Raw genomic sequence first — 26326 nt, 5'->3', positions numbered from 1 at the left:
AGCTCGTAATCCTATCCTTTAACAAGAATGCCATAGAGAAACTCTGTGCTTTTCAACGCTCATTGCTTCCCAAGCACTTCTGCCTCAGCACATTGCTCCTGCAGTGCCAACCTCTCTCCACAGCCTAGAGGAGAGTTAGCACAGCCCACCATGGTCACAGCCCCAAATATGCTCAGTGTCTCAAAGCTGCTGGTTGTTTCGCTGGGTGGCATTGGGGGAGGAGGCAGAGGAGCACATTCATGAGGGTGTTCTCTCAATTATCTGTTCAGCAAGTCATCGCCAGGTGTGAAAATATTTTAATGCTGCCAAATAGCTATGCATCTTCAGTGACCTCTTCCCACCCCCAACCCACTTCACTGATTCCCTTCAAAGTTTCATGAAGATCAAAATGAATATATGCCGTTTCTTGGGAGGAACCTTTGCACACACTTCATCTCTTAAACATGCTAAAAATCCCAGCTGACAGTTATATTAGGACAAATTATGAGGAGCACAGGGAAGAGGTGAATCTCAAGGCACACAGAACAAAGTCATGGAAAACTGCTGCAGCTGTACTTCAACAGAGATCAGCTCCAAGCCAGTGTTGTTTGCTCTTGTAATTTAAAGGATTCAAATGACTTCTCTGCCTACCTCTCACTGGGACATATCCATTGATTGTGAGCATCAGTCAAAGAAACAGGAATCACAAACACAGTTTTTACATAGCTAAGGCAAATTACACAGAAAGGTGGAAATCATGGTAGCTGCTATTTACTAATAAATTCACCTAGCACAATCCCCAAGAAATGTGTGCTCCAGTAAAATACCCACTACAGGTAGTGGCTGTGGGAGGTTTTGCTGACACTTAGCTGCTGACACAGACCAACAAAGGTTTCCAGCAGCCCGCAAAGGGAAGCAATGATAGCAAATAAAAGCCATTATCCACTCATGTCCAGCCACAGATACATGGGAAAATTTCTCTCTCTACGCATGCATGAATGCTAAGAGAGACAGCAAAAAAGGGCAGGCATTGAAGAGAGGTTATTTTATTCTACCAACAAAGTGTACATTGTCATCGTAATTCCCAGTCACCATCCGTGCCCACTCCCTCTCTTTTAAGTACTGGTTTGAGCAGGAACCTGCAGCTAATTTTGAGGTTGGGGTTCATTTGTTTTCACATCAATGCAATTAATTTCCACTGGAAAATGCATCTCAGGCATTCAATCAAAATAGGCCTAAAATAATTCTGAAAAGCTCATCTGTCTCCAATCTATATAATGTTTTAAAAATTGGATGCATGCCCTGCAATAACATTGCACTTCACAAAGCTTAAGGCCCTAAACTTGAGGGTATCAGTTACATTGAAACTGTACTAAATTAAAACATCCAGTTTCTGGTTTGCATTGATTTATAAATATCGACAAAACTACTATTGCAATCATTACCACTTTGGGTGCTTCGAGCTGAATTTTCAACAGCTCAGGGTTATTTTCATTCTTATTGTGGCTACAGTAGCCTTTCAAGTTATAGATCAAATTTCAGATAACATGTAAATCTTAAATCTTGGTTTAAGAAAAATGCATACAAACCAGCCAATATACATGATAAAAAGCAGCAAGTCTAAGTGACCAATCATGCAAATACCAAAACACACTTGTTTTTTTTTTTACACTCTAGCTTACAGCAGAAAGGAACTGTTATGAAATGTTCTAAATAGAAGCAAGTGGAAATTGGATAAAATATGAAAAGGTAAGTATCTCTGAATTGGTTTTTTTTAATCAGGAATTTGATGTTCTCTTTTGAACTATTCTTTAAATGGGACAATCAATAATCACATTCTAAAATTCTCTCCTAAAAATATTTCCACTTTATTCTATCTGGTGTTCTTCAAAATGTGCCTATTTATGACCAAATTATTGCTGAGGAAATATAAACCTGAATAAAAAGAGACCTCATGAGCTGTAGCCCAGTTAACACAATCGTTTGAGAAAACAAGAATAGAATGAATACATCAACAGCAGGAGAGCCAATTCTCAATGGTGTACAGCACACAGCTTTGCCAAAGACAATGGATTTAAACCAACTGGGAATCTCACTCATACACACACATGCACGCACACTCCATAAACAGACAGTATATAACGTGCATTACATCCACTTGTAAAACAAGCTTTGACACCACTCTGTGTCTTATGCTTCAAAGGAAAACAAAAATCCCCATCTTCCCCTTTGACATCTGTGGACTGCTACCAAGTAATTTGTCCTGATCCCTGATTAGCTTGTGAAGTGAAGAAGAGGAATCACCATAATATTAACAAAATTTCTCCCGGCCAAACTCCACCCTTGCTCTTCTTGATACCATCACTGAAGCCTATGCTGATCTGCAAAGCACCTTTCCACCATTCTGTTCAGCCTATTTGCCTAGTGCAGTTGTGTTGAGAAAGACAAGGAGAGGTGGCAGATGTTCTTTTGGGCATGATGCTATTGCCATTGAAGTTCACAGGAGTGCTGCTAATACAGTCATTTAGAACAGAATGAGACACATAAAAACGTATGACCCCTATGAAGACATTTTCCTAAATTATACCCTGAATACTGGCTTAATGCCTGCTAATGACATGCTACGTCCTACTAAGAAAAAAAGGTTCTTTTACATCTTTACCTTCCAATTTGTACTGATGTATTTGGTTTGCTGTTTCACAGATGAGGGGTTTTTGTTTGTTGTTTGGAGTTTTTTTAATTTTATCTTATCTTTGTCTTGAAAGAAATGCTGTCTTAAAGAGGAAACATTCTCCCAAACCAGAACTTTGTGTTGAAGATTAAAATAACACCCTGTGCAACAGTTCAGAGTAAAGCGCATAGTGGTCAGTAGAAAGTCATGTTAAAAAAGCTCAGGCTGTACTGCCAGCTTCCAAGAGTCTGCAGTATGAACTAACAGACTGCTAATTATTTATTTAACGTCTTTACATGAACCATAAGTGTTCATGCATACTCCATGAATAGTCATAGTTTGAACTGTTACTTTTTCCCCTTTGGGAATTGCCACTGAAACAATGTTTTACCTAGAAAGTGGCCATACCAGGAGAAGTAAAAGAGCAGCATTATGATCAGCAGTGACAAAAGTTGAGTGACATGAATTTGAAAATCTGGGTACTGGATAACTATAAGATATTTTATCCCACGGTTTTCAACGCAACATTCAGCAAGGAGGAAATAATCCTTGCAAAAAATATTTCAAAAAGGCCAGGTTGGCCAGGCTAGAAGGAGCTCTCTTGCTGTATTTGCACATTTGAAGTAATGCCAAGGATCTAGACACGGCCTGAGTCTCATGTACACACACAGGATGGAAAATGCCCTCCCAAAAACACAAGCATTGTTTCAACTCCCACCAACTCCCAACGCTGCAAAACCCAACTCCAAAGTACCACTTTTCAATGAAGTGCCACTATAGCCATCAGAATCAACTGCAGCATTTGCATCTAGAGTTTCCAGATATAAAGTGTGGGAACGGGTAGGCTGGAGCTGTCAGTGGAAGGCCTCTGACAATGTAATTTGTTTGTCCTGCTGGCCTGACAGTCAGTGCCTGCTGACATTCAAGAAACATTAGTCGGTTTTGTGCGGTTTTTTTCTTTTTTTTAACTGCTTGGAGCAGTTGGGAGGGCAGAGGAAAACAACTCAGCTTAGGGAGGGGACGAAGCAGAAGATGAATAATGGAAAGGAGAAGTGTCCTTTTCCAGATGTCTCCTATAAAATAAGTGTTTGCCCCATGTACCCTGAGACATGTCAGTACACTGCAGGTGAACATGTTAAAAAATATTAACTTTACCTAAACAGCAAAGTTGCAGCTTCACTCGGTTTGCACTAACATCATATCTATTTGCTTTGGTCACAGGGAGCCAAATATTTTACTGATCTGGTTAAAATATCTCAACAGTCACATAAATAGACCCAGTCAAAGCCTGTTGCATCACCTGCATTTATTTTTTACTGTTAATATTTAGCAATGGAAGAAAGATACAGATCTGTGCTCTATACACTTGCCATCTCCAACAGTATGATCTCAGCTCAGAGAGCAGCAGGAATTTGCACAGCAGTAAGTATGGCTGATTTCCAGGGGTCGGAAGCCATGGCTTACTCACTCTGCTCCACATTTTCTGCTGTTGTTCTATTTCTTTTCTTTTTTTTTTTTCTTTTTTTTTTTTTTAATGGGAATGGCAAATATGATGAGCATAAAGAATAAGGGCAAAGTCAGATTGCAGGTCAGCAGCATGTTTGTATTTTATTTTCCCCTGGTCTCTGTATTTCATGAAGCATGGATTTAGACCTTGTATTAGTCTACCAGATAACAAGTCCTTAAAATGCCTCATACATAAAATTTGATGAGAAACTAAGCATTTAGGAATATGTGTACCTTTAGACAAGAAATCTGCCTTTATCTCTCTATAGCAACAAGCCATCTGAATCAACAGCATTGCACCTCATATAAATCTGACCCAGTCCATGTAGGATATGTAACGAAGGTAATCTGTAACTTGAGGAAACAAAATACAGCAGTATGCATGCAAGACACTTTGCATTTGGCAGACACATACAACCAGCTGTTTATTCTTCAGTTTGTGGCTATACATCTACTGGGACATCCCCCACCCCTCTAAACCTTGCTTAGCTCCTGGTCTTATTTACAGCGTAGATTTAACCCTAAGTTATGGATGAGCATAGTGCTTGGGATTTAAAGTTAAGTGTCATTTAGTATCATTTTTGACATCTCCACATATTATAATGAGCAGCCTTTTCACAGGGGACTTGGGATCTGATCTTAATTTGTAGTAGAGTTATGGTCACAATAAATGTCTATTTCATATATTCATAAAAAGCCTCTAATGCAAATGGAAATAGAGAGTGGCTGTTTTCTTGTAGTTTCAAAGCTATGTATATATGTAAAACACACAGTATAGATCTGTTCCACATGCAAACCCATTATCAATCCACCATTGTGCCCTGGTTCCTGCCCTGGCAGCAGGCACTCCCTCCCATGCTGAACAGTCTCAGCAGGTATTGTAGCTTGCATAATACAGGAACAGGTTATGAAATCATTAGCACCTCAGCTGAGGCTGCCACAGGGATGCCCCTCTGTGTTCATTGTGAAACCTTTCTTTGGCAGCTGCATCCTGGAAGCGTACTTGGATGTTGTTGCTTCAGCCTTGCCACACAGAGTGGAAAGCAAGCCAGGGTTTTCATGTTCTGAACTTAAGAGCAGAGGATGGAAGTCTCTCAGGTCCACCTCTAGGCTAATTCTCCCCATTTACACATGGCTAATTCTAGGCTTGAAGACCTCTAGGAAGCCCAGCTGTCTATAATCACACACTCAGACCTATGTAGCCAGTGCTGGCAAGGATCTGAGCCATGTCTAAGGAGGCTGGAAGATATTTCAGCTTTGTCAAACACCACATGTTCCAGCTCCCCTCGTCCTGCAGGCAGCCACTGCTGGTGGTGCTTCAGAACAGCCCATATGCAGCTGAGGGCTGCCCTCCCCGTGGTTGGAGCCCTGCCTTGGGCTACAGTGCACATCCCATTGGCTTTCCTTCCCCATAAATGCAAGCTCAGGTGAACCTCTGCCAGTTCAAGCAGTTGAAGCTAAACTCACTTGTCCCTCCGTAGGAGAATCCATGTTCCCAACAGAAAGAAACAAAATCCACTGCCAGTCACTCACTGAGTAAAGCATCTAGGGGCCTTTTGATGTTCCTTATGCCAGCCTTGAGACCCTTCCTGCTAGTTTCATAAATATTGAAATAATTGGCAAATAAATATTGCCAATGTGCAACATGATCTGGCTCAGGACAATTTTTTTGGTGTCCCCAAAACCGGAGTATTCAGATCTATGAAAAAGGAAAATTGTGCAACTTGAAGGAAACCACTAGCACCAGGCAGGGAGGAGAATTTGTTGAAAGCAGTGAAATTTTACTGACTTGGGTCACCCTGGAGTCTGGTCAACTGGTATTTGCAAAACTTAATTCAGTTTTACCAAATGTAGAGAGAGGGCTTACAAAGGGAGGACCTGTGTCATGTTCCTGAGCATTAAGTCAAGTTAGCTTGAGTTGCTGTCTTTCTGAATCAATGCACTGGGTCATGATTTAAGTAAGTGAGGGGCTGGAGCTTTTTAAAGCAGCATAAGTAAATAGCTAAGCTAGATGTGATATAAAAAGCACCACAACAGAAAGCAGAACTTAACATAGTAATGAAAACCACTTACCCTTAATCATCCCTGAGACAGTGTTTTTACAACGCTGCTTGATTTATTCAATGAGCAAACATGCCTCCTTTGACTGTTCTAATAACAGGCCATCTCACCCGTGCTTGTTGGGAGTTGAGTTCAGAGATTTTTTTAATTAGCATGTCAAATACATTATTTAAATGTCTTTGATGCCTTTTCTTTAAAATTATTTGCTAAGCAATAACTCATATTTATTTGCAAAGAAGACACAGTCTCTGTACAAAAAAATCCAAAAAACAACCCAACAAAAAAAAAAAAAAAAACAAAACAAAAAAACAAACAAACAAACAAAAAAAAACCACCCCCCCCAAAAAAAAACAAAAAACAAAAAAAAACCAAAACCCAACCCAAATCACTGCTAGGGAAGTTTGGAAAAGTGAGAGGATTGGTCACAGGTGTGTAACCAGTGTTGCATGTTGCAGAGTACATTATTGCTTAAAGACCTACTCAAGTCCAGATTCATTGCTGCTGACAAGCCTGCCACTTAGTGTACGAGACTGTATGAAAGGCTGTTTGCTGCAGGATTTACGATGGTGCCCTTACTGTAAACTACCTGCGCTCTGCTCAGCAGCTCCATGCTTCCTCTCCAGTAAAAGGGCCTCAGCTTTTGGAAAAGCTGGACTATTTCTCAAGTGAGTACATTCTTGTGATACTGAAGCTAGCCAGACCACAAGCTATTTTATTATGTTGTGCAAAAACCTCTGTGCAAAAAAACCCTCTTTAATTAAGATAGAGCAACCAGCACTGTGGTTGTAATTACCTTGGACTGCTTTACCCATGGGCATAATGAAATAAAATTGGGGCCTCTATATTTTTGTTTTTAAACTAAGTAAACCCAAATTAATTTATTCAACTCAAACCAGACAGGTTTCTCTTTAAAAGGAAGGCCTATAAGGTTGGAGGGGCTGGTGCAGCAGGCGGAGTGACATGCAATGATGACTGTGAACTGCAAACTGCTGGCAAAACATTTGGCTTGCCATTGGTCCATGGCCAGTATTTTCCTTTGTTAATGAATCCCACATCTTTTCTAAGTTAAGCATTTTTTCTTCTCCCCCTTCATTTTATTTGAAACATATTTTAAATATTTTTGTTTTTATGACGTAGTGGAACATGATACGGCCCCCTCCTAACCCTTAATATGAGAAAATCAATTAAAATTTTGACATTAGGAGCTATGATATAAACATATGGTTTAACTGCTCAGACTTTTTTTTAAGCAACATATCAGGGATCAGTGCAAAAAGAAATAACAAAATGAGAACTACACATTAAGGGATAAAAAGTTTACCAACTGAAATTATAACACAGCCAAAACTTGCTGTTCACCAAAATAGTATCTGAAAACTTGTCAAGTTTTGATAAATTTCTTCTTAGACGGAGCATTACATATTTTTCATTTGTGCTCTTTTCTTAGGAAAAAAAGGTTATTAAATAAAAATAGTCATTCTGAATTATGTGTTTAATATTTAGTACATCTTATCTCACTCAAAGGACCTTCATTTTATGACTTAAAGAATCCAATTTTAAAATGGAGTTTTATGGGCTTCCTCATTAACTTTCGACTCTTACCTGAAGAAGAAAAAATAATTGAGGAATACCCCATTGGAACAAAAACATGATTTTCAAATGCAATCAACATTGTGGGCATCCAGTTACACCTGCCCTACTGACCACCAGTCCTTAGGACTATGTGAAAGTGAAATCCTTTACAGTTCCCTTTGGTATTTCAAATCATCAAAACCCCAGACAGACAAAATAACAAGTCACTGAAACTCCAGGGAATAAAGGCACCAAAGAGAAGATTTAACTCTGTTTAACTCTCTAGGTCACTAGTTTTGCACAAAAAGTTCTTTCCCAGAGGTCCTGAAAGATTGGAAATGCTGCTAAAAGTAAAAAGTTATTGTGAATCCGTCACTGGTGAAAAAACGAGTTTTTTTCAGTCGTCTTCTACGGACATCTAGTCTCCAATCCTGCAATCATCTAGCTACATGAATTTACATGCCCTCCTTTAATATTCCTCAGTTTTACAAACCTTGCAAGATTTCTTCAGCCACAGTAACTTGCAGTTAGTTTTACCAGGGGAAAGGATGACGAAAGTACAGCACAATGCATTGCTGGCCCTGAAACCCGCACCAGGCGAGGACAAAGATATACCGGAAAAAATTAAATTGCAAAAGCCTTGTTTGCACCAACCCCCTTACTTTTCATTGTGAGAATGGTGCCATGCTTGTGTTAGAAATGTCAGAAAGCTTTTTATAGAGGCTCCTGATATCAGCTCAAACCCCTGAAGTTACATGAGGATAGAGACTTCAATTATCTACAGAGTATGTGCAAATTAAATACACTCTATCACAGTGAATTCACTTGCACTGTAACTGCTGTGATTTATGCAGAAAATTGCAGCCAAGCTCAAAAGCTAGAGCAGCACTTTCAGGTTGACCAAAATTATTAAATTCACTAACAAATTAACTAACATAAATCTTGGAAGTGGAGAATATTTGGAAAAGGAGAAATTTTTAGCATTTCTAAACATTCCAATCTGAAATGGCATATTAATCTGGAAATTTACCTAGTTATTTTTAAAATATAATTGTCTTGAAAACCTGAGAATGTCCTTGTTGTTTATTTGGACAGAACAATTAAGAAATTAAATCATATTGACTTAAACTAAATTACTGTTTTTAATTTCAGCCACTAAGTCAACAACCCTGTTATTCACATAAAACTGGTTACCGTTACAGCTCACCTGCATGAAAGACAGCAATGACACAAAAGAAACCTTAAATCTGTCAGTTTTTCTTCATTTCCTGCTCTATTAAAAACAACCCAATACTCCAACTCATTCCTCTTTTTATGTCTTCTTTCCTAGATTTTTCCTAACTGTAGATTTTAACAGCTAGTTAGAAACCTGAACATCAATATCAATGTATTAATGAAAACAGAACAAACACTGGCATTTCAAAGCTATCTTAAAAGACTGATTAGATTCAGTAATAAATTAACTGTGTAGGAATGCTGTTTTCAGGGGAAAATACGATATTCTACAGGAAAGTGTGGGACTTTTTGTTTTGTTTTCCAAGGAGATCTTCCAGCCAGGAAGCTTTTACCACGCGTCCAGATTCCGTGATTTTGTCTGCATCCAAGAGCAGTGCAAAATCATCTTTGACATTTACCAAAGCATCAGGAGCAGCTCTTTAAAAGGACAAAGCTTGTCCAGAGTACAAGAAAGGAGTTTGCAAACAAGGTGAATGCGTGACAATAAAGAAAGTGCCAGTGGCATAGTGAGAACAGGGTTGTACACTCTAAGACTGCACTTTTAGAAACTTCATAAGTTTGAACATGCTTCTCTGAGCCTTTTAGCTGAAGATAAATATTAGATTGAGTCAGTGTGACTCCAGAAAATTTTGCCAGTGAAGAGTCATATACAGATCCTCAGTCTTCATGTTCTATTCGATAATAAATTATTAATTTTGTAATAATAAAATAACCGAGCATGCATGATTTTACATGTGATAGTAAGTGACAGCATATTGGATAGTCATTAGTTAATGGACAAACATGAATGCAGGATAAGGTATACAGGGAGTTCACTGCAAAAAGGCATTAATGTGCCATTACTTTTATAGAGGGAGCAGCTTTTGCTAGCTAAATTCCTGTAAAACACACATTCGAGCTTATAGGGATATTAGCAAATGTATCCCTCACATGGTTATGGACCAAGCATGTCTCCTAGTTTTGCAAAACATGCTGAAAATTACCAGGGGGGAGCTTAAAAGTTTTATTTGTTATGGTTTAATTCTATTACTTTTTTAAAAATAAAAACAGGATGGGGGGAAGCCTACTTTCAAAGAACTGACTAATGTGGAGATACATCAGAGATGGATTTTTTCATAGGATTTTAGAATTCTCTTGCAATTCTTCACTATAAGGAAAAATTTTAGATGGTTAGTCAAGGAGGGAAAAAGATCCCTTTAGCTGTTTATAGACTGAAAACATATTTGGCTGTATTTTGGGTAACATTTCAGCCAAAAAAATGGCTGGTTTTCATTATTATTGTTTTATCTTTGCACATTTATCAGGCATCTACCAAAACTTGAGTGCCTGACACTTAGAGTGTGATGGGAAAGCTAGGAAATTAAGCACCTTGAAGCGCAGAACAATTCAGAGTCCGCATTTAGAGTGTTACGTCAAGTGCCTGCATTCTTTATTTCTCATTCTTTATTTCAAGGTGGACACAAGCAGGCACAGGATATGCTTTAGATGACATTATGTTCTTATCTCACCTTTTGCTTTCCTTATTGCTTTTCACTCATCAAAATTCTCCCTGCCCAGACAGCCCGTGCTGCCCCCATTGCCCAGTGCAGGTCCAGAGAGCAGTTTCATTCAGAAGGCGCCCCAGAGGGTCACCTTGTCCAACCTCCTGCTCCAGACAGGACTGAATGCAGCATCAGAGCAGGCTGCTGGGAGCCTTTTTCTAGACAAAGTGTGAAAATCTACAGCAGCAGAGACCGACTCCAGCCAGTTGCTGTGCCTTGCTACAGTTCTCCTGCTGGAACCTTTTCATTCTTTAGGTCTCACGGAATTTTCTCTCACTGAAACTTGTGCCTGTGGTCCTCTGCCTTCACACTGCAAAGGGGGCCAGACTCTGTCTCCTCTGTAAGTACCCTGTAAGTAGCTAAAGGCTGCAATTAGATCCCCTGGCAGCTGAATCTTCAGGGTAATTAAACCAAGTTGCCCCAATCTCTGCTTCTGTGGCCACTCTCTCCATTCAGCCTAGGGAAGATGCCCATAATGCCATCTATCCTCTGTGCAACTGACCCACCCTTCAGGAAGTCACTGCAGACTCACACAAGAACATGTGTGCCCATTTGTTTGGATTTATTCAACAGTCCAACTAGATTTCACCCAAAACTGCCCCAGACCTGGTCGGGTACTGAAATTTTGTATTGCTCTCACAACAGAGATTTTTCTGAGTTCTCTGGGGATTGTTTGGGCAAAAAATATCTGACCCTAAGCCAATCAGTTAATTACTATATGTAATGTTTGTCCTATTTGATAATTGCTCTGCACAAGAAACATGCCAGTGCAGATGTGCTGCTGAAATTCAGCGCTCCTGTGCTCAGTGCTACATGGGGAAGCCACAGACCCTTCCCACATCCAGCTCAATCTGATCTGCACTCCAGAATCCTGTTATTGCAGCATTGCATCTTTAAAATGAGTCTCTCTGAGATAAAGAACTGTCTATTAAGGGGGAGGAAAAAAAGAGGTGTTAGAGTTGCAGCTGGCTGTGCTTTCAGTCAAGAACTTGTTCTGGGCGAGACCAGGTGAGACCAAAGTTTAAAATTCTGGAATGTAGCATGTGCAGATGCCAGAGTATTATTGCCCGTTTTATCATTTGCTACTTGTCACACTTTCTGAGCATTTGACCACAGAAATAACAGAAGTAACAGTTCTATTTAGAAGTGACAATGAATATCAAACAGCAAATTAAATTTTCAAAGTTAATCATCTTTCAGTGCAGAGCAAGTAAAAAACATTCATTTTTAAGCCCTTTCTTAAATAACATAAAAAGTATTTGTCAGCAAAAAAAAAAAAAAAAATAAAACAAATCTCAATTTCTCTTGAAAAAAAGTTGTCAAAACCTCAAATTTTAATAATTACTGAGCCTCACTGGAAACTTTTCAATCAGCCTCATTTAACTTTTCTAAGAAGACCTTAATACATTCATGCTCTTTCAACTATCTCCATACTCTTTTTTTCCCTATAACATTAACTTATTTTTGCATATTTTTACAAATGTTGCTGGTAAGGTTTTTCACTTTTCCTGAAGTATGTACTGCAGTATTTTTATAGCGCTCTACAAAGTCTTGACAAAAGAGTTTGAAATAAATGAAAAAATGGCTTAATTAATTACTACTAAATATTAGAATATCTACTGAATTGCAGTAGCTGAGAAAAGTTCCATGCTGCTCAAGATTAGCAAATAGAAAGCCAAACCGACAAACCGAACACTTAGTGATGCACAGCAATATTCCCTTTTACTGTTGCTTAAATTTGATTTCTCATTCTTAAAGAAAAACATGAAATGTGAGAGAGAGTTGAGGGATACTAATAGAGTGTCAACTTCAAAAAGAAAGAAACCATCAATCAAATTTATATACCAATATCACCACCTTAAGTTGTGCAACTTGAAATTTTATTTGGGTGATAAATTCTTTCTGGTATGATTGTTTAGGAATAGCAGGAAATAATTCTGCCTTGCAGTCTCAAAGATGGGGACAAACACACTCACACACACCCTACATACAGAAACAGATCCATACAGACAGAGATTTGTGTACCAATCTGCACTTTGTGCAACACATCCCTCCTTCCTACTAATGGCCACAGGAGGTACTTGTCAACACAGGATTCCAATGGCAAGGAATCTGGTCTTTCGGTAAAATGAACCTTAATTTAGTTATAGGTCTTTAGTTTATATTAATTTTTCAGCCAATCTTGTTTCTACATGAGTTTTCTAAAGAAACTCACTCATTAAAGTATATCAGAAAACTGAACAGTATTGAGAACAAAAAGAATTCCTGCAGTTCTATGGCACAAGAGAAATAGAGCTCATGTCCTTAGCAGCAGTGAAAGAAAAGTTCATTTTGACCTGGAAACCAAATGATAACAAAGAACACAGTACTGGAACTTTTCTGACATGATGCTGAGTTGCCTTAAACTGAGGTCAAGGAAGAACCTGGTCTAGCACATTTTTTCTGTTCTGGTTTGTAAGACTTCATTTGGAAAAAACTAGCTCATGTTAAATCTGACATAAAAAATTACCTGTGCTGATGGGCTTTTCCAGTGTGGTAAAGCATTCAACTGACATTACTTTAGACAGAACTTTTAATAATGAAGAATTATTATTATTATTATTATTATTATTATTAATAATAATAATAATAATAATAATAATAATAATAATAATAATAATTTTCTGCTAATGGGCACAGATTTCTTGATCTGTAGAAAACAATGCCCATCTGAAGAATATTGCCCATATTCTTTATTGTCATGGAGCAGCATGAGAGTTGCAGATATCTGCAGTAAAACTCTCCATCTTGTTATTTAAACTAATACACCTTGTACTTATATTAATACAGAGCTCTAATATGTTTGACTAATGGCTGCAATTTTGAAAACATCCTGCAATGCTCTTGAATTAAAGATATGATGTAAAAATAAGGAGCACCAAAGAAATACAGGTTGTGGTGATCTTAAAGACTACAATTCTCACTCTCAATTAGTAGTTTTTACCAAGAGAATGGCTAATTTTGTTACAATGTGCAGAAATTTTCAGTAAATTAAAAGTTGTATGTTCTCAATGGAGATACTCCTTTTAACATTGAAGTTGATGCTACAAGGAAACATTAGGCCATAAAATGAAGAATGGAAGTGAGGATGGAATAGACAGTGTTGTGTTAAGTAAATGATACTTTCCTGGCTCTGTCAGGATTTAAAAGACCTAAAAAGCAAAATGTGTGTCACTGGGACTGAAAAATAATTCACTGTATTTGACAATACAGGCTTTAGAAATGTTTGCAGGAAGTCAAGAGGGAGCAAGCACCACAACACAAAAATTCCATGCCACATTTAAAAACAAACACAAGCACCCACATAGAAAGGAAATCACACATTAATAGAGATCCAAGGTTCATCAGTCTCTGGGATCACTGTGGCTGAACAAGAAGCTTTTCAAGAGGGCACATTCCGGAGCTAGAGATGTTGAAAAAAATATGTGGGTGCTCAAAGGACTGAAAAGAGGATAGTTCCACAGATTTTATCCCAAGCCCATCAACTCAGCTCTCCCATTCACTGCAATAAGCTTTGGATCAGGCTCAACATCCAAATGCAGTCCTCACTCACTAAAATTGGCTGGTCACACTGGAAACTGTTTGGGCAAGGTACCCCACCCATAAACAGAGTGTTTGGGGAGAGTACTGTAGTAAGCAACAAATAATTTGTCTCTTTGCCAAGACTAGGGGTTCTGTCTCTTGCTTGTTCACCCTCTGAGACAATAAAACGAGGGCTATAGTAAGGTAATATCTCTGGAGCGATCTAAGAAGGGATGCCACATGAATGAGAAATAAGAGGATAAGGGTTCCTTCAATTTTGAAGTCAAAAGTAGAAGAAATGACTAAGCAACAGAGTACAGAGAGCCACTAGTAGATGGATGCAGTGTTTCCAACAGCTCTTTGCTCTGGGATCTTGCAAGTAGGAAGAAGAACAGAAGGGAAATAGAAACCTGAGTGTGGAAAGAGAGTTCCACTATGGGAATTGCCACATCACCTAGGTGGAAGACAAAGATATGCAAGTCCATTTGCAGGAGAAAGAGAGCATAAACAGAGTTAAGTGGATATTAATGAATGCTAAACAAGGATGGCAAGCCTGCTCTGAACTTACAAATCACATCCGCATTAATACCAAATGAGTTCATTAAGATTAACATTATTATGATGAGTATCAAAGGGATTAAAAGAGATTATGGTAAATAAGAGAGTCAGATAGGAATGAGATGTAATTACCTTCCTATCTGGTTTATCTGTAGCTGCAGAGACAGACCCAGCATTCACTTCACACTGGAGGAACCTAACTCACATTTTGATCTGAAGTGTAATTTTCAGCAAAGCTGATCTCAACAGTTTGGGCTGAACACGGCCCAGGCATGTGCAGGATGAACAAAAGAAGGGTGGGAAGGTGAGAGCACAGAGAGATGGGGAAGGGCACAGGAGGCTGCTTTGCCCCAGCATCCTCCCCCAAGTGCAGGAAACAATCTGGTCTTCCTGCCTTCCTGTGTCCACAGCTTGACGAGTGGCCAGGCCTGCCACCACCTCTGTCCAACACCTGACCTGCCCTGATCTCAGCACACATGACACCAGCTCTGAAAGCTTCATGGGGCTTCACAGACATCAACCAAGTCTTCCAAAAGGTTTAAGGGAAAGGTCTCAAGTTAGAGCTAGGAAACTGAGGAATTCAGGAGCAGAAGGATCACATTCAGTGAAATAAAAACATGCTGTCTGGTATTTACCTCCTGCTTTTGTACCCCACCAGCAGAGCCAATTTTTTTGTGCATGCAGAGACCAGCTAAGGAGCACCAAACTATGGCTTAAAATCAGACAGCTTATAGAGCAGATATTTTGCCAATGCACACATTCAGCAATGCAGGCGGAAATGTTACTTGGGATCTTGGTGGGGAAATTTACTGGGACTCGTCCAGCCAGGCTCTGCTAGGAGCAGATTGCCTTTCTTCACAGGCCGACCACGCACAGTTGGCTCTCCAGTGCAAACATCACTCCCAAGCTCTGGTGTGTTTGGCCTCTGGTTTGTTTGACAGGTTACAAGTGCTTCTGAATATATCTTCTGATGCTCATTTTCAGAGCACTGTTAATATTTCTCTTGGCTTCTGTTTAAAAATTAGGTCCCTAAAGATATCATCCTTCAATAAGAAAATCCTCTTGCCAAAAGACCCAGATTCAAATGTGTGGAACTTGACTGTCAGGGCTGTTGATCCCTGACCATGAAGCCGCAAGTCTACTGGCAAACCTGTACATTGGGTCCCATCAACTAGCAGCAGAGGAATCCAAATGGGCAGCTACTTTCCTTTTTTTGTTGTTGTCCAAAAGAATTTTGGTGCATTGCAAAAGCACCTGTCAAGAACAACCAGAGCTGTCTGACACTCACCTGGACAGTTATGCTTCATTAACTAAATGTTCTGTTGCTTCAACAACCAAATATACATACATACACACACACACCTGTGTGTGTATGCATATGGAATTCACAACTGCAGCTTTTTGAAAGAAGCTTTTACAACTGTTTTTCCTGTGGTGCTGTGTTGAAATCAGTGACATAGCAGCAGTAAATTGTTACTTAGAGTTGCTGCGCACTTCTGAAAGGCAAGAAGGATTTACATCTTTACACCCTCTGCTTAACTTCACTGAGCATGAATCAGCAGGGTGGGTAATTTGTGAAAGTTTGAGTACACAGCAGGGTCATCAGCCAGTCCACACTGTCCAGAGCACTACGACATTCTCTTTTGCTGCCCTTCCAGACAGGTGACATGTTAATAGCTGATACCAGACAAGTGAGACTCTGATCCCCTGTGGAATGCAATCTGATACCCAAAGACTTTCAGGCCACGCTGCACAACGTATTTTACATGTGTTTTTATAAAAGAAATATCAGGGATGCATTTCTGCAAAGGAAAGATGGAGTGTGACAGTCTGTTATCCTCTGCCCAGCATCTTGCCAGCATGGCTAGACACTATCCTAGGACAACACTGACAGACTTTTCCTGAAGTCTCCAGCCAGAAAAGGCAGGAAGGGAAAGAGTGAAGACAAGTCCACCCCAGCATCTAAAGCGGGCAAGCAAAGGGAAGAATCTACTATGCTTTATTCTGATGGTCTGTGGAGCTGCACTTCCCAACATTTCTAGGAGAAAGTATGAGTCAGAAATCCTACGGGAACTCCTGCAGCAGCACAGCTCCCTCCCCAACCCACACCTCCTCAGCAGAGCACTGCGCAATCCGGTCCATATGGTATATCTGCACTATGGTATATCTGCACTGCAACAGGGGCCAGGCCTGCCCGTGGCCTAGCGCTGGGCTCTCCACTGAGAAAGGTTTGGCCCATGAGCAACTGTTTGTGCTTCAGCAGTTGACTGAGGAGCTTGAAAATCACTTGGGGCACTTAGGGAAAACCTGTGAATAAAGTGAAGGAGCATAACAGGTCAAAATAAGATGGCTTTGCAGAGTGCTACCAAAGGGAAGGGAAGGCAGGAGCTGGCCATGGGCTCTTGTCTTGTTCAGAAAGAGAGGGGGAGGTTTTGCCACCAACCACAGAACAATATTGATTGCTATTTTGCTCTGTTAGTCCCCAATGCAAGTTGCAAAAAAAAAAACCAAAAAAATCACTAAACTCTCAAAAGCATGTTTAAGGCTATCTTTAGTTAACCAAGCAAATCTGTAATTCACTGCAATATCAGTGGGTACCAATACAGTGCTTCCCTGAGAGACAAAAATTCCCTTTGAAAGAGGCACTTCTCAGAGTCATACCTTAAGAGCAGACAGCTCTTGACACAGAAACCTGATGCAGAGCTCCTCTGAGCAGAACGGGTATCCTCAGGACACCAACCCACACCTGATAGCTCGCCTTCATCCCACACCTACACACAACCAATGCCCAAGCTCCGGCTTAGTGCTAAACTCTGTGGCCCACCCTAAGGGCTAAGTGCTCACAGTGAACTCGGGAAAGAGGTACCTTTCCTCACTCCATATCAGACCTAGAGACTGTTAGCCGTGTGGAAAAAAACACTATAAGGTCTGTAGGGAGACTGACAGACTTAATAAGACAAGCGCAGTGCTCTGTCCTGTAAAGGAAATGCATGTAGGCAGGTGCCCCAAGAGCCCCGCGGTTCTGCAGAGCAGAACCGTGACAGGAGGGGATCTGCTGTGCAGGGTCGGGACCTCTGCGGTCCCAGCAAAGGCAAGACAGCCACGAGCCCGGGGTAAGCTGAGGAGGATCAGAATCCTGCTGACAAGTGGTAGGGGTGAAAAGCTGAGGCTCGTCGAGATGAGCTTTGCAAACTGCCTCCCTTAAACGCTTTATTTTCTACAGCGGATTTCCAACAGCAGAAGCTTTTACTCGCTCTGCTAGGCAGAGGCTGAACTGCTTTCTTCAAACAGTTTCAAATTCGCCAGCCACGCTCGAAGAACCACCCCTTTTTGCCTTTCTCTTTGCTCTCTCCGGGCTTTTTGTGAAAGAGATCATCCAGTTTCAAGCCATTTTAAAAATATCAAAAAATCCCAGTGGAAAATAATTCGCAGCTGTGATAATATCACATTTTTTAAAATACCCTAATATAGTTTTACTTTTAATAATAAAAGATAAAAAAGGAGAGTCTGTGAATAATTAGAGAGTGCAGTCTGAAGCCAGTTACAGTCACTGCAATTGATAATAAACTTAAAGCCCCTTGACAGCAGGTAAATGCTTTGCAACCCTGACCCCCTTCCTCTCACATTACTTAACAACCCTGCAGTTCCAGCATTACATCACCGTCCAAGCGATTGGTTCCCGCATTTTAACTCTCTCCCTGTCTCCTCCGATTAGGAGCAACATAATGATGGAGGGGGGGACACCAAACCACAACAAACTACCAAACTTCTCTCAAGTTTGCTGTGCTCCTTGCTTGGGTTTGGTTTGGTCGAAAAAGCAGCTTCTGCTCCTAGGAGCTGAGGTTACACGCACCAGAAAACAAACTCTGTAGAAGTGGAAAAGAGTGGGAAAGGGGGACTCGGGAGGGGAGGAGGAGAGGAGGAGGAGGAAGGCGAGGTGGGGGGGAAACTATATAGAAATCAGAAAAGGAAAAGAAAATTAAAAACAAACCTCATGGACATCACTGAGCCTGAATTCCCTGCTGAGGTGCAGAACATGAGAGCCCTGGAATGAGTGTATGTAGAACTTGAGCCAAAGCTTAACTAGCCCGAGTGAGTCATATCCTTCCCATTTGATTCCCGTCCAAGCGATGATGTAATGCCCTGGCCCTCTCCCTCGCTCCCGCTCGCTGCACTACCTCCCTCCTCCCCTTTTCTCCTTTTTAGCTCAGTGCTGGTGAAGTCACCATTTAAATCTGGCAGCGCTGAAGCAAAAACTTCAATGTAACCAAAACAGCCCCAGGCCAAGTTCCAGACGTACTGAGACTCGGTGGTGCAATTGCCATTGGAAACGAGTAAACAGAGAAAGAAACAGTGCTGCCTGTGCAGGGCCTGCGCAGCTGCCGGCCGGAGCGCAGGAAAACCCTGGGACCGAGCGCGGGGCTGACAGGATCCACCGGGGATCGCCGGGAGATCCCGCATCGCTCCCGAGCCCCCACAGACCGAGCCTCGGGGAGATCCGGCCGCTGGAAGAGGAAGGAGATGGAGCCGGAGCTGAGGAGGGCAGCGGGGAAGCCGGGGAGCAGCGGGGCTGTGTGCGGGTCGGGGAGATGGAGAGCGCTGCCTCGCAGGTCGCGCCTCGGACCGGGATTCCTCTGCCTCGGCAGAGCGCAGCTGGAATTGAGCCCCGGGTTTTTGAAGGAAAACGACGGGGCGGTTTCTTGCACCGTATTCCTCCGTATCCAAACACACAGGTGCAAGGCACTTTCTATCCCCGCAACAGAAAAAAAGTAGCAGAAAAGCCTCACAGCAAGCTTATAACTAACTCACTGCTGTGCTGCTCTTACTGCCTTTCCCGTGTCTCTCTCACAAGTTTGGTTTCTTTAAGCATAGAGAATGCTTCTAAATGGAACCTATAATAAACTTTCACGCACGCAAGGGTAAGCTATTGTGGTGTAAAGTGCGTTGTCTCATCAAAGTGCTCCTGATGCTAAATGCCACAGTGGCTGTGGCTGAAATACCTCTCATGTCCTCCCCCACAGAGGGCTTTCTCACTGTTCATCACTCCCAACTGATTGTAGTCAGTGCAGTACCGAGCAGTTGGTCCACAAAAGAATGCCTAAGTAACAACAATAATATTCATAATAATCATAATAATAATAAATGAAAATGCCTAAGCACACATAGCATCCCTGAGCAATTCAAAGACTAATAGTTTTGACATCAAACTGCGAATATAAGTATTAATGGCACATGAAACACCATAGAGGTATTTGTCTCCTTTCTTTTTAGATCAAGAATTATTTCACAAAACCACTCACCTCATATCTCTGAGTGAAACTCAGTTTTCCAGCATTCAGTGGATGCACTTATGCCCCCCAAATTTAGAAAACAGTAGGAAAACAGGAAAGTCAGTGTGCTTCCTTTTCTTCTTTATGATGATGTGAGTTTATGGAAAATCAATTTCTATTGCCTAGCAGCATTTTACGACTCTGGGGTTTTTTTGGGGTGGGTTGTTTAATTGATTACAGCAGAAGTGCAACAGAGATTATTGTAAAGTACCAGAGTATCCTCCTGAGAATACTCCTATGGTTTTAAATTATTTTTAGAATATATATCGTGTTGATACATAGTTTAGAATATATATAGTGTTGATTTCTATGGACCAACACTATTAGCTTCTGTCATAGCTCGATCTTGAATTCAAGTAGATTCAGTCATGAATTGAAACGATTTTTTGTTTAAGATATATATGATTTTTACAGACAGAATGAGAAGAGGAGAAAACTAAGGGTTTGTCGTATTCAATTAAAAAAACACAGTTCTCCACAGCAACCTGACCTGCTGGATGACATCCTCAATAGATACTGAGGCTGCAGCCACTCAGAGTGACACCTTTATCAAGCAAGGCAGCTCTGAATTAGAGGTGATCAGCCATAATTATTACTGGCGCCACTGAAGCCTGTGGCTTGACAGCATCAGATGTGGTTGTTATAAAGTTTGGTCCATTGTGTCAATGGCCTGTATAACTCATTTATGTCTGAATTACCAGCTATTGATTTTTTGTCTTCTGTCATGTAATAAAATAAAAGTTAGATCATTCCTAAAGCCCTCTTTTAATTCCAGCCTTGCTGATAGCTTCATTTTAAGCTTATCCCACTTCTCCCTCTCCAGTGAAAATAATGAAACTTCTAATCCTTTTTCTGTGCATGTCTAAGAGGTAATCTTCCCTCCTTCCTTCTTTTTATTTTGTCTTCTTACATTGACACTGCTGGTTTACATAGCTTCTGCTCATTCAGTTATCCACTGACGTTGCTGTAAACTTTGTCATGGGCCAGGACAGACCCCTGGCTCAGAACACGGGAATGTGGCTACAACTGAGGAACGACTTTAAATCCCCTGGTCCAGCTTTGCAAAGGGAAGCTGCCACCTAAAGAGAAAAATAATTACCCTGAGCAACTCAGGTTGGCATGAGGATGCTTGTGCATATTATATATCCATTCCCGCAGTCTTTGGGCCTCTTCTCACTCTTCTGAAAAACCCACACTGTAGATATTCAAAGCAAAATGCAACCAAAGAGGCGATGCAGGAGCCACAGGGTAGTTTCATCATCCTCCTGAGGCTCTGAGGACTTGCTTGGTAAGTCTTCTCTTTCCAAAAGAAAATTTTGTTCACTGGAAGCAATAGCAGACCATTGCCCATCTGTGAGCATCTTAACCATATCACAGGAGTCACCATGTGTGCATGGCAAACGGCCTTTCTAATTATTATTGTGTTCATAGAAACAGACTCAGAAGAATTGAACTGCTTTCAAAACAGTGTCTTATACAAGATATTTCTAGCAGTAAGAGCATTTTCTGAAATGAACAAGAAAGATCAGTCTGAACTGCATTTCTAAATTTCATGTTTACGCTGAAGTCTTATTTCAAGAAATTGTTTTAAAACAAACAACATGCTCCAAAGGAGTTAAAAACGTAATTGTTCTTGCTGATGGGAAAACAAAAAGTTCTTTCCAGGCAGGTATTTCCAAAGCCTATTGATTTTTTCCTTCCCCCTAACAGGAAACACTGTTTTCCCCTTTTCTTTCCTGTGACAGACCAGTTAATGATAAAGAATGTCCTGTGCTCAGAGGAAATTCCTCTTGCATGCAAGAGCTCCCTCTTTATCTGTTTACTTGTCTGTCTTTTCATTCTTCCCCCATTCCAACCCCAGCCTTAAATTTCCATGTTCATCAAGAATAGGGCTGTTGTGATGAGAGTTATGGGATGTTTTAATTCTAAGGGGAGCCTCCTTCAAACTAGGGCCCTGGCCAGGACAGTTTTGACTCCAGCTTAGCTGTCTAGTTCAGGAATTCTTGCAACACCCTCCCTGCAGAATGTTTCATCCTTGGGGAAAGGGTGGTGGGGCACACCACAGATGTTTGGTGTAACTGAAACTTGACAAAAATCACTGCTTCTGCTGAAAGTTTCCAGTCTCAACAACCAGAAAGCTCTGACTTTTAAGAGTCCAAACGTCAGAGTGCACTGGGATTATCCAAAATGTGTATTGTAAAAAGGAACTGGGTGTTCTGCAGTTGAGATTGTGGATGGACAAGTCACAGGTCCTAGAAGCATTTTAGGTGAGTGTGTCTCATCCAGCCTTTGGGACTGACTTTTGCCTATGTCAATCAGTGGCCCAAAGCATCAGCAAAGGCCATGTGGATAAAAGCAGCATAACCTGATTATTTTTTTCCTCCACTGCTTGGCACTTAAAGAGGCTTGATTAAGAAAATATTCTGTAATAATGGTCCTGCACTCAGGAAAGTCTCATTTTCATTCTGACATTATTTTTCATTTCTAACCCAAGAGCCTTACAGTCCCTGTGGAATTAAAGAGGCCAGATAATTTCAGGGTTAAATAAGCTTTAATGACTATCACATGTATGGAACCTTAAACCCAGTATTAAAAATTATTTTTTTAAAGTGGCATCTCTTCCTTTTTTAATTTAAAATAACCATCCAGGTGGTTTCCTAAGGATTTCTTTGCAAATTGCTTCCAGTGAACCTTTTCAGTTACAGACCACTGCAAACCCATGTGGTGGTATTCAGCATTTAGTTCAACTTGGGTGTCCCATGTTTTTGTAGTGGACAGAGGGACTGTCTGCACAAATGTCTGCACAGGGGAGGCTGTCTGAGCAGGCTAGCTGTCACTAGCAAGGACATAAAAATGTAAATATCCACAATTTCAGAAGAAACTAAAGTAAAGCAGTTCTAAGAGTGGATTCTTCCACTTACTCATAAGAAAATAGGGTACATGTTCCCAAGTCACTTTGGTTCTTCAGAAAAAGACATTCTTTGTTTAAGAAGACACAGATCAAAGTGCTCAGCACTGAGCTGTATCAAAGGTTTTCCTATGAACTCTCCAAATTGTAATGAAATAAAATATCTGGAAATAGCCTTTGTGAGAACTGCCCCAGATTTATTGAACATAAGCATTCTAAGATAAGCACAGAATTGGACAAAATCTAAATGAAACCTGGAACAAAGACTTCCCACTCTCACACACATGCTCAAACATACTATTCCATTAGAAACACCTCACTGAAAATATTTAAGGAAGAAGACCTTTCAAAGTTTGGGTCCAACTTCTCTGGAGACAGAAATGTGCCATGGGCCTGATGGCCAGTAGACTTCCCCAAAACATTTTGGCAAGGAATCTTCAAGAATGATCTCAAGAAAAACTTTCCCACTAACGGTTCTAAGCGCGTTAAAGCCACGTGGGATCATGGGGGGTTTATGTTGGGAACATTCAATTACTAGGAAGTAGAATAGCCTACTTTATAGTCACCAAATGCCATGGGCTAGTGGCAAGTGGCTGACCTGGAAGTGAAGAGCTTTGTATGCAGTTACATATCACTGAGTCATGCAGTGTGGTCAGCCTCCTCACTAATTGGAGCTGTAAACCACAAATACCCAAGACAAATAATGTAGCAATTTACACAAAATAATTAATAACATTTTACATTTCAGTAGAACCTTCTACCCAGAAGGATCACAGAGCATCTTGCAGGCCAGCCACTGAAAGTGATGTGGTGCAATTACCCCCAACAAAGGAGATTGCAGCCAGCCAGCAAATGGCACTGGAGTGCAGAGGGGAGATGCTGACAAAGGGCAGAAGCAAACAGCTGCAACTGGGTAAAAAACATCATGTAATCTTTAATATTCATGCATAATGAATAGGAGGTTCCCTTCCCCCACTGCAATTCTAATTAATCAAACAGATAATTATTATGTGCTGGTCAAAATGTGGAGCCACTGCTCTTTTCAGGATTGCTCAAAGAAGCTTTGCCATACATTTACAATAAATATGTTGACCCTTGATCACAAATATTTTAATCTTTAGTCAAAACTTGACAGGCTTTGTCTTGGACACAGTGAAAACTTTATCACATAGAGCTGCATCTCAAAGATTGTAAAAGGAAAACAGATCTGGTTTTGATGCTTTTTCGTTTTACTTCTAGTAGACAGAAAAGTAAGCTGAAATAGTATAATTTGGATTGAAAGACCAAACATGTAAGAGCATATGCTGTAATTGAAAATATTTTCTCTTAAATACAGTATGGTAAGCACTGAAAACAAATAGTAGAGATCTGAAACAAATTTTACCACTGAACCAAATATTATTCTTCCCCTAAACTGTCATCTCCATGCATTTTTGTTAGCTCTCATCTTTATTTTTCAGCATAATAGCAATAATTAATGTTCTGATGAAACTTTTTTTTTAAATATGAAAGTATCTGGAACTCAGTTCCAACTGGAAAAGGAGAGCACTCGGACTCAGATTGTACTCAGACTGTAACCTCATTACAGCAGGACAAATTCATAATGCTTTTTGATAAAAACATGCACAAGATAAGTTGTTTTAAGATACACCCTCTTTTGTTAGTAATCCAGCTGATGGTGCAATATATCCTTTTTGAAAATGAATAGCTATAACAGTCCACTAGGAAAATTTTCTGGACTCTTGCTGAACAAACTGACTTAAGCTTTGGAGTTCCATGAATTACAAGTAGCCAAATAATTCTGTTGATCCTGGTTCATCCTCACACACAGGCTTTAAATCTCTATCAGGATGATGAAAATTCATGATCCAGGAGGTACCATTTTCAACTTGGCTTTATCCAAGAACCCGAAATTAATTTACATCCAGAATCTTGACACCTAGATGCTTGTGCAAATAGAATTTTTTAATGTGTCTTAAAAATCACACAGGTATGCAGCACCGAAACTGAGATGCAGCCACAACCAAGCGCCAGCCTGCAATTCCCTATTTGCAGTGACCCGCATTGAAACATAATGTGATGTAAAGTTTCCAGTGTTACAAGTCAGCCATAATACTTATAAAGATATTACATTACTAGATATTTTAAAAGGGAATAATTAATGTATTTTCCTTTTTTTTCTTTTTTTTTTTTTAAATAAGAGTAAACCAGAAAATCCATTTCAGTTTCTTTCATAGGAACTTCTCCAGCCACAGAATCATTATCTGATAGACCCTTTCTGAAATCAAGTGAGGTCCATCTGTACCCACTTATGGTTTTAGGATTTACATACTTGTTTAGTCTTCCAGTGCTTTTCTTCTGAAAAAAAAGTATGGCTACCTATTAACTCCAAACATATTAAAACCAAACAGATCTCTTGTAGACACTCAGATAAATCCTTTCAGGACTGACTGGAAAGGATCAGAGTCAGAGCTACACCACTAGTTTTACTGTGATGATTAATGAAAGAGAAATAATTTGTAGCTTCACTTTCACATTCTGTGGTGCAGGATGCTGCTTTAGTTTCAACATCAGTTTCTACAAATAAAAACATACATCTTTTCCATTCTTGCGTAAAAAAAAGCCAAACAAACTCTGGAATAGAAAAGCGTCTGTACAAAACATGCATGTACTCTGAAGTACACAGTGAGTACGTACACATTCCACACAAACTGTTTCTACTAGATTTACACAGCCTTCTGCTTGGATACCCTCTAACACTGTCTTGTTCCTGCTGCTGTACAAACCCAAATGGTTCTGCTTGTCCTTAGTGACTGCAGCCCATACAAATGAGGCACTTCTGTAAATTCTGTATTGGAAAAAGGGCACCAGGATGAAAAGCAAACCACAGCTCAATTTAAAGAAAAACAAACAGCAAACAAACTAAAATTTAAACTTGTTTAAAGAGGAAAAATATATTTATAATGGAAACAGGATAAACAGATTAAAACAATGATGACTAACTCATCTGAGAACCTGCAGAGTTCACTCATAGACCAAGACATAACATTAGTGAACATTTCTGTGATTATAACTGAATAGTTTTGATGCAAGAGAAGCAGCCCTTCAGTTGGTTTCTTCTCTTAGCTGAGATCTGTCCCTTCAGTTTTTAACCTTCCAAATCCTTAGCCTTTACTCTTTCTTTCTTTTCTGCCCAAAACTTTATCTTTCTTTCCCCCTTTTGAGTAGCATGAATTTAATTTCTTAGGATTTAGAATTCTCCTACTATCTTAATTCTTTATGTTCAAGCTTTTGTGTGTTAATTATTCTTCATGGAATGCCAACCTGAATTTAGCTTGAAAACACTTCAGGGCTTATATATTCTTGTAATTGCTTCATAACCGGAACATATGTCTCACCACCC

At 40.2% G+C, this 26326-nt stretch overlaps 1 protein-coding gene across 8 annotated transcripts in view; it reads right to left on the bottom strand.

Annotated features, from left to right (window-relative positions):
* The window catches only part of CREB5 (cAMP responsive element binding protein 5), a 257025-nt gene that overhangs the window by 84576 nt on the left and 146123 nt on the right, over nt 1-26326 (bottom strand). Inside the window, exon 1 of one of the 8 annotated variants that reach the window (XM_014274607.3) lies at nt 18677-19797. The exons of the other annotated variants lie outside the window; for them this stretch is intronic. Coding sequence (XP_014130082.1) covers nt 18677-18723 — 47 coding nt within the window. The 5' untranslated portion in view covers nt 18724-19797. Of the gene's footprint in view, nt 1-18676; nt 19798-26326 lie in introns of those variants that run through there. 8 annotated transcript variants of the gene reach the window in all.

The sequence above is a fragment of the Zonotrichia albicollis genome, chromosome 1, assembly GCF_047830755.1.
Source record: "Zonotrichia albicollis isolate bZonAlb1 chromosome 1, bZonAlb1.hap1, whole genome shotgun sequence".
NCBI classification, from domain to species: Eukaryota; Metazoa; Chordata; class Aves; order Passeriformes; family Passerellidae; genus Zonotrichia; species Zonotrichia albicollis.
Note: the sequence above shows the minus strand (reverse complement) of the source record. Positions and strands in the feature narration are given on the sequence as shown.